The sequence below is a fragment of the Salarias fasciatus genome, chromosome 5 (assembly GCF_902148845.1).
Source record: "Salarias fasciatus chromosome 5, fSalaFa1.1, whole genome shotgun sequence".
Lineage (NCBI taxonomy): Eukaryota > Metazoa > Chordata > Actinopteri > Blenniiformes > Blenniidae > Salarias > Salarias fasciatus.
Window position 1 is genome coordinate 19,469,783 of NC_043749.1, and position 17,459 is coordinate 19,487,241.

A 17,459-nucleotide genomic window follows, 5' to 3' on the forward strand; every position below is an offset into this window, starting at 1 on the left:
CGCTACAACGAGGTGTTAAAAATCACCTCTGCATGGATTGTTATCCACCTTGCGTGTCAGTGCGCATGAACCTGACGCATTGTGATTCATTAACACTTTGGTTTCCTTTGGACCGGAAACTCAGACGTGAAGAGGCCAATGACTGCGAGATATTCAAGAATCGTAACTTGCAGAAAGCTACTGCTTTGTGAGCTTGGAGATGCGGAGACTGTTTTGCAGTCACCGATTTGTCGTTGTTTTTGTTTATCTGCTGAGGAGCTGATGTCACTTTAAATGTGTGTATTTTTCTTCCTCATGTTTTTTTTTTTTTTTAAATGGATGCAACTTATATTCAGGAGTGACTTACAGTCCAGACAATATAGAAATTAAAAAAATGAGAATGGCGTTGCTCTTGGATTTAACCCACGAGGTTCTCCCATTTTATTTTTAGTTTGGAATTTTAACAAACATCTCGCCGTGAAATTTACAATGACTGCCAATAATATATTGTCTTGAGCATATATCTATTTCACTTTAAACTGATGTAACTGTGAAGCATTTTTTCTTTTGGGTCCAGGAGGAGGGGTGTCCTGAAGATGTGTCACCACAATAACGGCTTCCTATAAATCTCCTGAGGATAATCCTTAATGCAGTAAAGGTGTCCGATTAAAGCGCTGTAGATCTGAGCTCTGTGATTTTTAGGAGTTACTTTAATGGGCCACCTGTTGGCAGACGCTTTGGGAGCTTGTGGACTGAAATGAAAATGCAACCAGTGTTCATGTGATACGAATGTGACTAACCTCACATAATTTTTTTGTTTCCTCTGTGCCGTTTGTTTCCAGGATGCAGGAGAGGGACCTACAGAGCGTGTGCAGAAGGGCGCTGCTGCTGACCGTCTGTATGATGTCTCTCTGGGGGCAGCTGACCAGTGCTTCGTCTCACAGAAGCCACATAGGTACACTGACACGCCTTCAGTTTGTTTTGCAGGGATCGACGGCTGAACACAAACACAAAGCTTTAAAGAAAAAGACTTTTTTTTTCTTTTTCATTCACAAAAACCAGAGACGCACATCCACAGCGGGGGGCATTGTTTTGGGCATGTTGCCCAGAACGACCAGCTGTGCCAGACTGCGTTTCTTATCACACTGGTGGAGGACCCGGAGGGTCCTAACTTTTCTATTTAGGTGTTTGAGGCTTCTTTTGCTGCAGGAGTAATAAATTTTAAATGTTGTCAATTCCCAGACACGTAGGCGATCTCTTATCACCTGGTGTGAAGCTTTAAGATTCAGATGGTGTTCTGCTTCGTTCTCCATCGACGGTGGAAAGCATCGGAGATTCTCCTCCTTGTATTGTTGGAGAAATTACAGCTTCTTTTTTCTATTATTTGTTATTATAATCAACATGTGTTGGCACAAGATTTAGGACATTCTCCAAAAATTAAGTCCTTCTATGTTTCATGATATTGTAAAGCATTGTCTTCTCTATTTTAATTAACCCTGTAACACTCACTTTAACCTGCACAGCTCCTAAAAATGGAAAGGTGGAGATGCGTGACTACCTACTTGCACCTGCTAATCGACTACCTGAAATATTAGCCGGTGAAACCAGTTGGAGCTTTATTCATGTGCAAGGCACCTGAACTGTGATGCAGCCACCCGTCACTAGTGGGGACTATAGAGCCGTCATACGGGTGGAGGTGGCGGCGCTCTGGTAGTTTTAAAAACAGAAAATGGCAGCGTACAGCCACATTCAAGTCATTTTGATTTCAAGCAAGGGTTTTGTGCTGCTGGCACTAATGAGACAATATTTACCCAGAGACACTATGATCACAGAAAAGGACAAAGAATTGAAAGAAAGAATTGAAAGGTATGTTTCAACTTGCCTTTGCTGAAGGTGAAGGAAGTTATTTGAACTGTTGGGATGTAAAATGGTGACCTCCATCCTCCCGCATGGTACAGAGTTCTTCTTAATTTAAATCCCATGTGGTTGTTGGTCAAGATTGTAATTAAAGTGTAATTATAGTGTTTGAAATATTTATCCACACATCAGGCAATTTCTACTGTTTTCTGAGTGTTTGCCTTTGTTAGAACAATCCTAATTAAATTTTTGATAAGTTGGCAGGGAAGTCGGCTGTGAGGAACATCTCTAAATTGGACGCCATCGCTCCTATGAAAACTTTATCCTTATAGTTCACGCTCAAATTTGTTTGCGCTTTTCCAAATGCCCACAGAAAACTCAGCTGCTGGCTGCTGCCAGTCAGATGCATCACAAATCCCGAGCAGCTCCGGCTTTGCGCCTGCTCCACTCCGCTGTTTGCCACACCAGTGATTTCATTAAGACTTATGGCTCCAGAATGCCCCCGAACTCCAAACTGAATAGTGATTCACTTCAAATCAAGAGCTGCTGCTTTCAGGGGAGGTCAGAAAATATGTTTATATTTACGCTTCAAAAAGAAAAATGTCTGTACACCCAATTGGTGGGTGATCCGCTGAATTTCAGTCACCTAAGTATGACTAATGAAACTGCTCAGTCCAATTATTTCGGCCTCACTCTGGAGCCGTGACAGAACAAGTCTGTAAACGACTGGCAGCTTCACCAGCGGGGCTCAGTGGGAGCACTGATGTACAGAGATTTTATTTATTCACACTTTTCCCTGGAACTGCCACTGTCCATGAACAGGCTAAAAACACTCATCTTTTGACAAAAAGAAAAAAAAAAAGAAAAAAAAACATTTTAAATACACTTTAAAAAATAATGAGAGTGTTTGACTTCCAGGAGGGCAGAAGAGCAGAAAACAGCAGCATCAGGCTGTGGAAAACACACCAGCAAGACAGATATTTCATGGCAATTTATTGAAATGTGAACTAAAAACAAACAAAGGGACAAATGGATGAATACGCTCTATAACAGTCTGACAACTGTATAATTTTGTAGGGTTTGTTTTATCAGTATAATTCATTAGACACTCTGATGTTTTAACTATATATAAGTGTCTGTCAATGACCTCTACTTTATTTGTATCTTTAGCTCTATAATTGTGATTTAACCTCCTAGGAATTTGCAAAATGTTGGCAGGGCTTACATCTTTTTCTACCTGATTTTATATTTTTTTAGTTTTTGGCTCGTATTGTAAGAAACTGCATGCACATACACACAATTCTACAAAATAACTTGTGTTCTACGCCTGTTACCCGAGCACTACACATCACTACGACCTGCAGCCTGAAACCACATGTTGACCCAAAAACTGCTGAATGATGTGGAGTGCAGCATTCCAGTCCCCACAAGGTAGGTCAGGCCTCATAAAGCATACATACACACACTCCCGCATGCAAGCCACACACACACACACACACATCATATTCCGAAGTGGTGTTTTATTCTTAATGTCTAGTTGATTGCAATTGATTGACTTTCGTGATCACATTAGTTTAATTATTATTCCACTTTAAATACACAATAAAACCATCGATGTGAGAATAACACTTTATCAGGTGAATTTAGAGACATTACGGTGAAGGTAGTGGGATTACCGCACAGCTGAGTTCTTCCATCAGATTCATGCTACAGTCGCTGTACGTCACAACAGATGTTGAAGCGCTGGATCGGTCACATACATGTACCGGCCATATTTCACATGGCTGGCTTTTAGAGGGGAATTGACATAATTATCTCCTCTTTCTGGCTTTCTGTGCTCAATAACAAAGCTGCGTCTTCCGCACATGAGGAGCCAACAGTTTAGCAGCGATGCAAGTGGAGCATCAAACTGAAAAAAAAGTCATACCAGTACACTAACTGGAGACGTGTGTGTGTGTGTGTGGAGCAGAGGACAAGACCTTTCAAAGGGAATCTTTTCTTAATGGTAAGACGGCCTGATCCCCGGCCGGAACGGTAGAAACTGTGACTACACATTGAACTAATGAGACGTATTCCTCCGGAGGACAAACGGCACGCAGTGGCTGGAGGGACGCGGCTCCACGTCGGCTGAAAACAAAAGTCCGACCAGCAAAATTCTTTGAGAGGACAAACGGCAGGACAGACCCACGCAAAGAGAGGCTTATATGTGTGGAATCGAATCAGGAGGACTAAATGAAACATTTAAGATGGATTTACTTGATCATTATCTTAGCAGTGAACATGTGCTTAACGTTCTGTTCACCTATGGAGGCGTGAAGGAGTGAAAATCTATTGATTATTGTTCCAGTCATTAACAGGCATCCTTTCAAAATACGTTTTATTTAGTCATGTTCCAAATTCTTAAAGTTTATGATGCCATGAATGATTTTCCTTCAGTGTGAAACGGTCAAATCAATGGTATAGTTTTGACCGTATTCAGAAAAAATAATTGAACAGCTTGAGGGAATTCTCTATAAACAAAAACAGAAGCACTGAGACCTGAAATCTTGTTTCCTCTGCTCCATTTCAAGTTTAATTTGCAGCAGCAGTATTGACTCTTTCTTTAGAAAATACATCAATAGTAGCCTTTTCTTCACAAACTCAAGAAAGAGTGACACAATTAGTAACCACATAAAACATATGATATGCTCTACAGTAGCAGCAACTTTTGGAGTTGAATTAGTATTAGTGAAAACAGCTAGGTTCACCTCATACATTTTTTTTCTTCCAATTATTGTCCTCAATCGATTGGAGATAAACAAACACATTATAGAAATAAGGATGAATAAATAGTGCGCTTATCCGCTCACATATTTTGGCTGTAATAGTTTACCCTAGTCACTTTTGGGTAAAGTTATTTATAGTTTAATCTCAGATCCTCGGTGCTCCATTAGAAAACTTGGGATAAGTTGATAATAGGATGAGGGATACAACTTCAATCCAGAGTTGGACTGGAGCTAGACCGGTTCTGGCTTTTCAGGATTTGCTTATTTAGTGTGCACCAGGGTTTGAATGTCAGCTCTCAATGCCTCCACCAGTGGAATAACCACAAATATACCAAACACTGCTTTGAATCAACCACAGCAGATGAACCGACTCGCAGCCCTCTGGGGTTTGTAGACATGCAGCAGCTGGCTACATTCCACGCCTTAGAGAAGAACTTGAACTGACTACACCCAGTATGATTGCTCGCCATCAGTAATGAGCAGAAATTAGGTGTACAGCTGCAGCAGATTGTTATAGCAACGGATGGCAAGCTTTACACTGTCACGCGCGGGACATAGCATTCAGGTGTCTTCACTCTTACAGGCGTCACAAAACTTCATCCCCAGCCGGTAAATCATATGTTCACCTCCTCTTGTGTAATCTAATCAGTGCCTTCACTATTTTCATCGCATATTTCATCAGTGTAGACCGAGAACAGAGCAGCAAATCCCACTTGGTTGACTGCAAACATGCTGGATAAACCACTTAATCTTCGGGTTTACATTGCGCTCTCCTTGGTTTTGCATTTGTCTAACTCTTGTGGTTTGTGCGCTTATTCCTGTGATTTATTAGGAGAGAGCGACAGAGCCAGTACAAGTAGCCCGGGCCTGTTCTCCCGGGCTGCACTGACACTTCTGTAATCACGTAGCCTGTCCCTGAGCTCCGGAGGTCAAGCCAAGGTGGGCCCAATAAACAAACCTCTTTAGCCCTTCTGTTTATTGAGGTAGGGGCTTTGCCAGAGCAATTGAACCTTTCACCATAGCCTGACTGGAGCATGCTGAGCTTACAGCGTGCGCACATAACCCCCGTAATAAGACCACTGCATCCCCCAGAGCACCATCTACATTCATTAGCTAGTCATGAAAGAGTGGAGAGGGAGAGAAAAGGGCGAGAGCGGGTGCGAGGAGAGAGCGTTCTGGAGAGCGAGCGCGATAACAAGTACCTTTCGGCTCTACAATTTGTTTTGGTCCCATCGATAGGATTCAGACTGATGATGTGACCGGGTCAAACGGGAGCCTCATTACTCAGCTATTTAGATACTTGGACGCTTTTTGTCTTGACGGTCATTTGGGGGGGAAAAAAAAAAAACAGCAATCAAGGTTTCTGTGGTTGGGCTGTCAGAGTGTGAAGGCCAACATGGTGAAGAGGAAAGCTTCAGTCAGGGTGTGTGATGCAGCGGAGCAGCTCCAACATCCTGAGATTAAAAAAAAAAAAAAAAAAAATCATCTACATATATTGATATGGAGGTTTTTAAATTTTAAATTGAAATGACATAGAAGCAAAAAGCATTAAGACATGTAGTTTAGAGATCAATGATGTGGAGATCAGTGATCAGGTTTGAGCTCCTGTTGCTGATCTGCATGCACGTATGCGCTCTTCATCGATAATTGGCTTCTTATTTGAATTGAGAAAAAAGAAATCCATATTTGTTTATGTGGGAAAGTTGGGATTCTCTTTAGAAAGGCTCGTCTTGAATTAAATGTTAATGCTTCAGGTTAGATAAGGGTTATCGTTTTTTTTTTTTCTTGTACGCAAATTGATAGATTCTTTCATTCTGCATTTTCACTCTTTCATATTATGTGCAAAGTGACTCTCCAAATAATGTCTGATTCATGCAGAGTTTTTCTTTACTCGCCCAGTTTTGTTGAAACAACATATTCAGATACGTCACATTATTTAAAGTTAAAACAACATCATTGCTATTGAATGAAAGTGTTTTCCTGTGTCTGTTCGAAAGAGAACATTATGTGTGAGACACAACATGTTCAAAGATGGGCTTAAATGACTTTGGAAATACAGAAATATATTGTATATTTACAGTCCAGTATATGTATATTTGCTAACTGTGTCCTGTATTTAGTCCTTTTGGAATGAAAAAATGATTTTCTTTTCTTCACAATAGACAGTAAAGAAAATATCCTTCAAGACATTGCTGGATAATTATTAAAAAAACAAGCTCTGTCTTGTACTGCAGAAGCGTCTATTCAGTCCACAGTTAACACCAGATTCTGATTCACTCTTTGTTCAGTTTCACGGATCATCAGGCAAGAAAAAAAAAGACAGAAGAAGATCTTCTTTTTTGAAGTCATTGAGACATGGAGACAGTTTGAGTCTTGAAAACAGAAGAGTTGTTCGAAAGACACATAGTGGCAACACAAATAAAGACGCTTGTTCGTATTATACTTCCTGGTTGTGTGTGTGTGTGTTTTGTTATGTGTTCTTTACATGACCTTCTGAGACGGCAGTTCAGGGGTTTACTTCAAGTTAGACAACCTCAAATGTTAATAGGATTGCTGAATATTATTCATGATGCTTTTAAAATAAATAAAATGTAATTTTGATGAGAATATGCACAGTGCCGGTTTGACCTTTGAAGGAGCAGTGGTTAGCGACCCTCGTTCTCTCTCTCTCTCCCTCTCTAACAATTACTATGGATATATTCTCAGAACGAGTCGTTTTGACAGACAAAAGATTATGTCTGGTTTGATTAATTTTAATGAAGAACGTTCAGAGTGCATTTTCCTCATTTGCATGAGTGTTTCTCCAAAAGCTTAGTTCCTGCTCAGAGTGAGCATGGAGATAACATAATGGTGATCACTGTTCTGCTATTGTTTTACAGAAGAAGACAAAAGTTATTTAATATTAGCAAGACTATAACTCTTGTATAATTGTGCATGATTGTTGTGTTTATTAGAAAGAAGCCTTTTTGGGGGGGAAATAGAAATTCAAATTGAAATCAATAAAGAGTTTAGTTACCATATCAATTCTTCCTAATATATCTTTTTTTTAATGTGTACTCTTATGTCAGTTTTATTATCATGAGCAAAACAATTGAGGTGTAGTGAATGAAATAAGGAAAACACCAGATAAATAACCAAATTCATATAAAATTAGTTCAGAATTGTCAATTTAAGTCGACTGATGACCTTTTCTTTTTATTTTTCACATATTCAAGGAAATATTTGCACATATTTTGACATATTTATCTTGACTTGTTGATTTTTTTTTTTTTTTTTAACTTTACATTGTTGGTCTTTTTTGTTACTTCTTACTCAATCAGGCTACAGAAGATAATGAAAACTGTGCCAACCACAGATCCAACCACTGTTTTAAGGAGCAGCAGTCTATGTTTGTCAGTTTACCTGCACAAACGGAACCCAGGGATTTCAGGTGGACGTACGAGGGTGATGGTTCGGACTTCCCGGCCAAGTGGCTCCCGCGTCTTCTGCATGGTGAATTCCGCCATCGCATACATTAGGATGCCGCGCGCAAAGCGGGGCAGAGTGGAACCCTTTGCCCAGAGATAGCATGACATTATACCGAGCCGCTGCAGAGCAGGTCACCCCCACCCGAGGGATGCGCGGGGATGCGGCCGCGGTGCATTCGTCCTGACATTTGGAGAGCAGGTGGGCGACACAATGGTGGGGAGCTAGCAAGCAAAGGGAGATTGAGATGGAGATGTGGGGCTGTTTGAGATGCACTGTGGGGATGACAGGGGTCAGCTCGCCCCATCTCCCAGTGGCAGCTCCCGAGATTAGAAAACCATCAAACGTCCTCTGCTATACGCATCTGAATGGCAGCTGTATAGATGAGCCGTGAGTGGCTGCGTGTGGCCTTGGTTGTATCCTCTGTGTGTGTGGCTGTGTCGCCAGCGGAGGCGGGCGAGGGGACAGTCTATGTGCCGAGAGAATATCAATAGTTTCGTTCACATACCCCCTGACAAAATCAAACTTCATGCCTGGGCGGGTGGCTAATGTTTCAGCAATGTGCGAAAGGGCACAGCAGTTTTTGGACATTACCGCAACACACAATTTAACGTGGATATTCAAACGCCCGGCCGACAAGGTCATATATTTTCATGATTTTCATTACCAAAGGATAAAATATTTACTGAAATGTGACATCGTAAACATTATAGTTTACAAACTGACTTCTGTGTTTAATTTCAACTTTCCAAAGAGCTCAATTTAGTCCGCAGTCTACACACAGCGGCTGCACGCAAAGGTCAGTGGAGTGTAAACTTGGTGGCGGTCCGTGTCCATTCAGACGGAGCCCAGAATAACTGTGTGGACTGTGAGCGTCAAATGTACATATGAAAATAAAAAGAAAGAAAAAGGTCTGCCAGTGCAGATAACTCAGAATATAACAGGAAAACCATGTGAGCATGCTGGGAATGGCTGAGGTAATGCTGTCGGTTCCTTTGCAATGACGGGGCTCAGACCTTCTGCTGGTCTGGTGGACAGAACGCTACAGTTAGATGGGAGGAAAGTTTATCACTGCAGATGTTATATGACTGCTAAATGGATGCAATATGTGATAATGCTGCAGAGTATTGCAATAGCAAAATGTCCTGTCAATTAATACTATCAATCCATAATTACCACCAGCTGTAACTAAGTCCTGGTTCTTCTCCAGTTCCTGCCAGAAGACATTCAGAAGCAGAGCAGCTTGTCAATTTTGTTGTTTTCAATATGTTTTAGTGGATGTTTCTGCTTTTGTGCTTCTGATTTCTGCCCTGTGGCTACCAGGTGTGGAACAAAAGGAAGTGAAATCCAGTCTTTTCAACACAAGATGCTTTTTTTTTTTTCCAACAATAACCAGATTCAGAAAGACTTTCTCATGGTTCAATCTTCTCTGCTCATCCCACAAATGTGTGTTCATTACAAATGTGGAACAACTTAAAAGACAAATAAACAGGCTTTGCAATGGCACAAGGTTTTTTTTTTTTTTTAGGAGTTTTATTTAAACATATATATTTCTGCATGTATTTTTTTTAACCCATTGTTTCACCTTTGCCAAGTTGACAAAAAATCCGGTAACACTTTACTTGAAGCCCCCCTGCATAACACATTATAAGTACATTCATAAAGCATTATAATGCCATTATAACATGTGTAGCTGTAGTTATAAACATTCATAGATGATCACAATGCCAGGACCAAACCCTAACCCTAACCCTAACCCTAACCCTAACCTTAATCCTATGCTGTATACTGCTGTATAGTGAGTTATAAAGCATTGTGATCATGTATTAGTGTTTATAACTACTTATAATGTGTTATAAAGAGGGGCTTCAAGTAAAGTGTTACCAAAAATCCTATCTCTGTTTCATGCACTCTGCGTTCTGGTCAGATGAGACCCCGTCAAACCAATCACTTTTTGAAGAAAACAATGGCAATAGCTGAGAGGAGAACGTGCTGCAGTGTTTGATTGCAGCAGGTAGGAGTCTCGCTGTGCCAGAATCAGATATGCCAGAAGTCTTCCATCTCCATTCCCTCTCTAATTACAGCTCAAATGTAAACCCATTATCCCTGCCACATTATGAGTTACCTCTAGCTATTCCCAGATTCAAAGAAATGAGGATTTTTGGATTTTGATAGAAGATTTAGATCGAAGCAGAGCCCGGTGATAATGATTTGAGCTGATGAATGCAATTAGTGAAGAAGTGCTAACAGCATGGCAGTAATTGGGTCTTACAAACTGAAAGCCTGCCCTTACCAGGCAATTAGAGCAACCTCCTTTAAAGCTAGTCAATTGTATTGCTGGTAATGGTCTATGCATGGCTAAAGCTTAGCACATGGAGGTACAGCTCCCTTTCAAATTGGACATGGTTCTGTTTTCATCCCAGGGTTTCTGTAGCGGGGGTGAAATTTTAATGTGTTGAAGGAGTTTGAAGTGATTAATTTGTTCATGGCGGTGATGATCCGCCGCTCCGCAGACTCTTACACGGCAGTCTGTTTGATGCGTGTTGCTACGTAACGTTAACTTTGAAATCAGTTTCTTAAGCAGAGTTTAAGTTTCATAAGGGGGGGGGAAAAAATGTATGCTTGTTCAACTTTGAAACGTTTGGCAGCTTCCTCACTTCGTCCTGTTTCCTCCAAACTAATAATGATCAGTTACTGACAGTTAAAGAGAAAATAGAAAATTATATATTTGTAAATGATGCATTTCCTTCTAATTATACACATTCATGTTTTGCTATGAATTGCAGCTGCTATATTTAAAAAGAAAACACTGGGAAAACTGACAATTCTATGGGATGCATACTGACTAAGAGATAGAAATGTGTGAGTTTGGGTCGGCATGGTGGACTAGTGGCTAACCGTCATCCCTCACAGTGAGAATTTCCCTCACTCGTTTCTTGACCTAATATTGCTGTGTGGAGTTTGCATGTTGTGCCTGTGCATGCGCATAATCCAAATTTTGAGCCAGTTTGCATGCAGATTGAGGTCAGCCCAACTTTTCATTAATAAGAAATTACTTTTTGCTCAGGACTGAAGAGATGGGAAGGTAAATTCTCCATTTAATTCTTAATAATTCTTCCAGCTGCATACATATGTTGTAAATATTCTGCAATCTCCTCGGCCTCCATTTATAATCAGTGAAGTAGCAGAGATTGTAGCAGAGAAGACGGCAAGCATTTAAGATCGGCTGAACTGTGAGGAAATTATTTATAGTTCAAATAGAAAGTTTTGCATATAGTGTTGGAACTTCGATTGTGAACGTGGTAAATGATGATCTGATGGTTTGTAAATTTCTGTCCAGACTGACTCACAGACTGATCTGAACTGCACGGATCTTTATCAAACATATTTGGTGTTTACAACCTGATGTCTGCACGGATCCTGTAGTGCATGGTGGATGAAAGACTTCAAAGAGCAAGACCAACTGCTGAGCTTATCGTGAACTCAAGCGAGAATCATGAATAAAAGCAGGAAAAAAAAAAGAGAGAAAAAATAGCCCCCAAAAAAATCCTGAATCTGTATTATATGGTCCAAGTTACAAAAGTTGCGAAAACCTGAAGTTGTGGTTGATTTATTATGAATTTCTCCTTGAGAACATAAAAAGGCAGGCAACAGTAGGTCACAGAAGCAGGAGGATTTGCCACTGTTTCCCCCCAAAAAACCCACCCACACCCCTCACCAGAGCTATAAATACATTATGAGTAAGAAAACATTCCCCAAAGCATCGTTGATGGATTTCTTGAAACACAGAGTAGGTTCAAGACGCTTATTTTTGTCTAAAGGGTGGCCCACAGTATTACACATAAAAATGCTCTTGTATACCCTTTCAGATCAATTTTAAGTGAAAGAAGTAGCTTCAACCCATGTTTTCTTTGTCACGATCAATTGAAATTCATCCTAAGTATCGTCTTTTTCCTCCACGGGCTGCCTGTTGTAGCTCTACTGTCATTAAAAGTGGTGAACGCTCTCTACCAGCTCAACATCTGTCTCTAAATTGGCATGTGCTATTATTCCAAGATGTCTGAGAACATGTCGGGAAAGTTTAATGTCCTCGCTCAGCGCTAATTCTCCTGTACTTACTATCACAGATTTGCAGCCCACGCTCGTAAATTTAACACATTTTCCTTAAAAACTGTCCCCCGAAACCTCTTTTCTATGCGGTTTGATAATATAAATCCTAACAGACATTTATGAGTGCTCATCTGTAGTCAGGCAACGCTGAGGAGGAAGCCGGAGAGTAACTCTTCAGCCGTTCAGCCTCGGGTAGTTTCCTCTTTTCTTTTAAAGTAATGCTATGCTATGGCCCGATGGTTATTCACTAGAGGCTGGATAGTGGCTGAATAAAGTGAAATATAAGCTTCTGAAATGCAGTCTATCAATTGCCTGCCTCCGTCTTCCGGCCGCGCTCCACGACTTTTCGCCTTCTGGCTCGCATCTCCTCAGGAATGAAGTGCGCTGCTGAGTGTCCACATCGGACCATAAAAACAGCAACCGAGGCTGAGCATCAAGTTTATGTGGACGGACCCAAGCATAAAATGTAATGGGTGGGACCATTGCAGTTCTTCCAAAATGGCTTTTTTAAAAGGTTTGTCGACATATTTTTCAGCAAGATGGTCTATTAAAAGGGGGAACATTTATATTGAGCTGTCAGTGGGTGGACGGGTCAGATGCTGCTCTAATAGTGTCCTCAGGCGGCCCGCAATTCAACGGGGGATCAGCGCCAGTGGCTGCTCCGCCACTAACAAGATAATATTGTTTTCCAGGGTGAGGTTTGATTTAAAGTAACTGGTTAAATATACCTCTCAGTTAGCAGTGTAGTTAATGTAATTAGGTGACAGTTTGATTTAGGGGAGAATCTTCTCGGATCCTCGGCTATAAATAGGTTGAACCCAGTGGCTCTTCTCATTTCCAGCCCGCGCTTGTTGCTCCTCGCTGCTGTCGTCTCCTCCGCCTAATGAAGACGGATCAGCGTGCGGTTCAGATCACCGCGGTTCTGTCATTGTTAGAGAAATGTACAGTTTAACTGTGGCGCCCCCCCCATCCCCCCATCCCCCTTCCAGTTGAACCAATCCTCTGTGTTTTGCGACACTGTGCCTGTCACTCAGCGCAGAGAGGCTTCAGTGGAATCTGCTGAAGATGAAAAACATGGAGGATCCAGTAGAGGAGCAGAGATGGCAGCCGTTTAGAGCAGACATGACACCGGCTTGACAGATAACCAGCATGTGTGCATGTCAGATGAGAGACCAGAGACGCCAGTGAAGGATCTCCAGCTCCTCTTTTGTCTGCCGCCGCGGAGTGGCGTCGAAGCTCGACACGGAGAGCTGCTAATAATGCTTCCAGAGAACCCAGCGTGAGCCTTGTAATGTCACTGTTATGTAAATTACCATTTATTTAAGGAATTGTATGTATGTTTTGTTAAAGAAAGGGAACTGTCAGCGCCATCTGCAAATCCAGGAAAAAGTTGATCCGCTGTTGAGTTTGAACACTGTGTTTCCTCTGCAAACCGAAAACTTGAAAACTTCTGTTTTGGCAAACAAAAGCATTTACTTTGGAACAAAATACATCTCAGGTAAGATTACATTTCAGCAATCTGAGGAGAAATTTCTCCGAACATCTGCAAAATATTCATTTTTTTTTATCGACTGCATTCCTCAAGATAAATTTAGATCCCCCAAGCACTTGGTCAAGGTTCACTAAAGATTTTATGTTGGTTAAATATTGAAGTTTAGAAGTATGAGAAAAAATTGACCTTTTTTTGGTCAATCTTGTCTGAAAACCAGGATTTTTCCTTTACAACATAGATCTTGTAAAGTGATGTTCGCACATTGACATTTCATCAACTTTCTTTTTGAAACCTGGACTTTATACATGCTTTAGGGGAACAGGAACCAGGATCATATGTTTTGCTTTATTTCTGTTTTTTGTATTCATGTGCATGTAATAATCTATAGTGCAACAATACATAACCTCTTTCTCCAAGATGAACACTGTGGCTTCAATAAAGTATGCAATTTCAACAGTTGTTTAGGTTTATCACCTGTTATACTGCAACATGGATTTAATAAACAAAGGTACAACTATGCTGTTCTCCACTGGAACAGAGGTGACGACTGCTACAACTTACAGCACCTCAGCAAGCGAGAGTAGTAACTTTATCTACATATGCCACGAATGCACAACACACACCCTCACAATCAGACCAATGGGAGGAAATCAGAAGAAAACCTTCACATTTTCTCTCTGTGCATGCACAGAAAGGTGACTAACCAGGCTCAAAACGGAGGCATTGCTACTGCGAAGTAACACCGTCCACCTCTCCATCACTGTGCAGCATGCCGCTGTTTCAGTAGCATCTATATACAGGGGAAAAAAGGTTGATACTGAGAATATAGGTAGAAGGAGAATGTGGAAGTGATTTGGTATTTCCTCTCAATAGGATTCTGAAAAGTATTGCTTGAGTGCTTCTATCACTTTGATCATCTCATCGTTTTCTGCTCAGTTTCTGTTGGTTGCTTGTAGCGTTCACACTGTGTGTGAAGAGACAGGCGACATTTCTGACTTCTCATTATCGGACATAAAATAACATTTTCCTACCTTTCATTTGAGACAGACATTTCTCCCAGCGCACAGCCAGCGTATGGCCATTAAGCTGAATACACATGCAGTTCATAGATGTAGAGAAGTCTGTACAATACAACACATGTAAAATAGTAGAACTCTGCTAGTGCCCTTGCAAGTTTCCACAAAGCGATATTGAATTACTGATTAGTCTTTATGCAGATTGATCTTTCTTTTAAGATTATGACATGAGTCACTGGAGAAAATTCAGTTTTCATCTTCACATAGTTTTCTGAGCTACGGGGAAGCGGTCCGACTGTGAGTGAGACATTTTTAAGTTGCATCAGGATGATCGCGTCAACCATTGTTTTCGTTTTTCATATTATTGCTTAGAGATCATTGCGAGAGGCAGAGCGAGACAGCTTGCTGTCAAACTAGAAAAAACATGAGAGGGGAAATGTTCTTTCTTAGATGAAACCTTCAATCATCCATCCATCTTCTTTACAGGTCATCGGTCCATCACAGCAATCAGCTACACAGAGTCGAGCTGCCAGCTTGTTTGTAGGCTGTGGGACGACAAGGAGAATATTCACACAGAAACGCAATCTGAACTTGAACCGAGGACCTTCTCTCCTTATGACCACCACCGCCACTCCGTGACCCGCCTTTAACCATTTCCGAGGACGTATTCTTAAATTTCATTCTCAATCAGTTCGGAGCAATCAATATGGAAGCCAAAGCAATGAGCTGGTCCATAAAATTTGATGGTCATTAAACCCAGACTTTACAGTTTCAGCTTTAATTAACCGCCTTGTGTCGTCAAATTTAAATTCCAGTTATTTACGAGCGTGTGCAAAGAAAAAAAAAACAAAACGCCAACGTCTTCTACTTAAACAGCTGCCTGGGGTATGACGAATTAACATGATATTTTAAAAGCCTTAATGGTTTTCACACATGCAAATACATGTAGTGACACACGATGATGGAAAAAAAAAAGGAATGATATATTTTGTCAGGCCTTTCAGTGTTAAGATGAGATGATGAAATGCACTAAAAGTGCCAGAAAATCACACGTGTTGAAATGAGAGAAAGACGATAATGGCTTCTTGATGGTCCGCCTGAACATCCCTTATTAGATTTTCTGTGACTGTCTAGGGAATGACTAAGTGTGTCACACAACACTTTTCTTCGCAGGAGGCTTTGAGTCTCTGTGTAAGCCTTTTTCTTCCCGTCTGCTGCTGCTACTGCTGCTGCTGTCGCCGCTGCCGTCCTTGAATTTAATAATTTCAGTAGCCTTTCACTTATAAGGCTGTATGATTCCTTGAGGGAGTCCAATTGATCAGTCAGTGGTGGGCTCTTGCGGTGTGGCAGCCAGATGAATGGTACTGACATGGACTTCATCTAAACCACTAAAGCATACACTGTGGGGATGTGAGAGCACACTCATCTGTTTCTATATTCCTCCTCTCTAAAGATCCTCCTCAGTGAGTAAAAGATGAAATAATAAAGGGAAATGGTGCTCTTCTTACAAGGAAACTGGCCTGTGAGAATAAAGATTGATGAGAAGGCAATGCCAGCACATTATTTTAGTGAAGGGGGGGGGGGGGCGAAAAAAAATCCCTGTGCAGCTCTTGTGTTGTATAATCTTAAAAGCCTCATCTTGCAGTTGTGCTATGATTAGCTTGATTTTTAGTCTGCTTATTCTCACAGGGTCACCGAACTGCTGAATAGACCATTCTGCGATTCTCTGAAAGTCGTGATTTTGGTTTCTCATAAGAACAGGGGTTTTTTTTTTCTGAGTGTTTTCTTGAAAAAAATCGATAAACTCGTTTTTCAATAAGTCTGTCTAATAGAATTTTTCACCGCCTTTCAAAAAATGTTTAGTCTCCTAAATTGAATAAACACAAAAACAAAAGCCGATACTGTGGAAGCTTCAGTTTTCATCGTGTGGCTCGTTGACTGTTGGTGGATCTGCCAGGCAGCGTGTCTGGGACTACTTAATATCTCAAACGTTTTAGATATTTGAAGGGCTAAACGTACAGATTTTGAGCTTATTTTGGTTTCCAACCACTGGGAAATATTCTGCCCCAATCTGTCCTCTAGTTGGTCACTAAATACGGGCTTGTCTGAGGTTTTACGCTGGTCCTGTGTGTGTGTGTCTGTCTAATGCATAGAATAAGAAAGCTCGGAACTCCTCTGTTTCTTCCAAGAAAATTTTTAATTCCTTTCTCTTCTTCCGAACTACAAAAACCATGTGGTTTCTCACTGTCTGTAGGTTCATTAGTATAAGCAAAAGTTTCCTCAAGTAAGAGTTACTCAGACAGAAATTTCACCCCTCGGAATGTGTGTATGAGAATATAAATAACATTCCCCTTTTATGCTTCTCACTGAAACAAAAGAACACTAAATAGCTTAATGAACAAAAAGCAGGGCAAAGAAAACCAAACAGAACAGGAAACAGGAAGAAAGAAGTCCATCCCGCTGACATTTCCACTATTTTGCTCAACAAATTTCACTTAATATCTTTATTTCTACCCCGGGCAACTGAGTTGTTGATTCAGAAGAAGCCAAGTATATTAGCAACACTGAGGACAAAAATATAAATATTTATGCAGTCTGAAAAGCCATCCGTATCTTTTTCTGTATGTTTCATCACAGTGGGTTCACTGTGGTTCCATCATCCTTTAATCCCAGTGTGAGGATTTCTGTTTCTGTGTTTGTGTAAAAGCTGCCGATCATTTAAGTCACGTTGATTTAAAGCTGTAAAAATGTGGCATCTCGGCAAAAACCATTAAG

General features: G+C 40.9%; 1 protein-coding gene across 1 annotated transcript in view; it reads left to right on the top strand.

Annotated features, from left to right (window-relative positions):
* The window catches only part of tafa3a (TAFA chemokine like family member 3a), a 100,413-nt gene that overhangs the window by 61,874 nt on the left and 21,080 nt on the right, over positions 1-17,459 (top strand). The window contains exon 2 of the mRNA XM_030091340.1: positions 822-934. Within this exon, the coding sequence (XP_029947200.1) occupies positions 823-934 (112 nt within the window). The 5' untranslated portion in view covers position 822. The remainder of the gene's footprint in view (positions 1-821; positions 935-17,459) is intronic.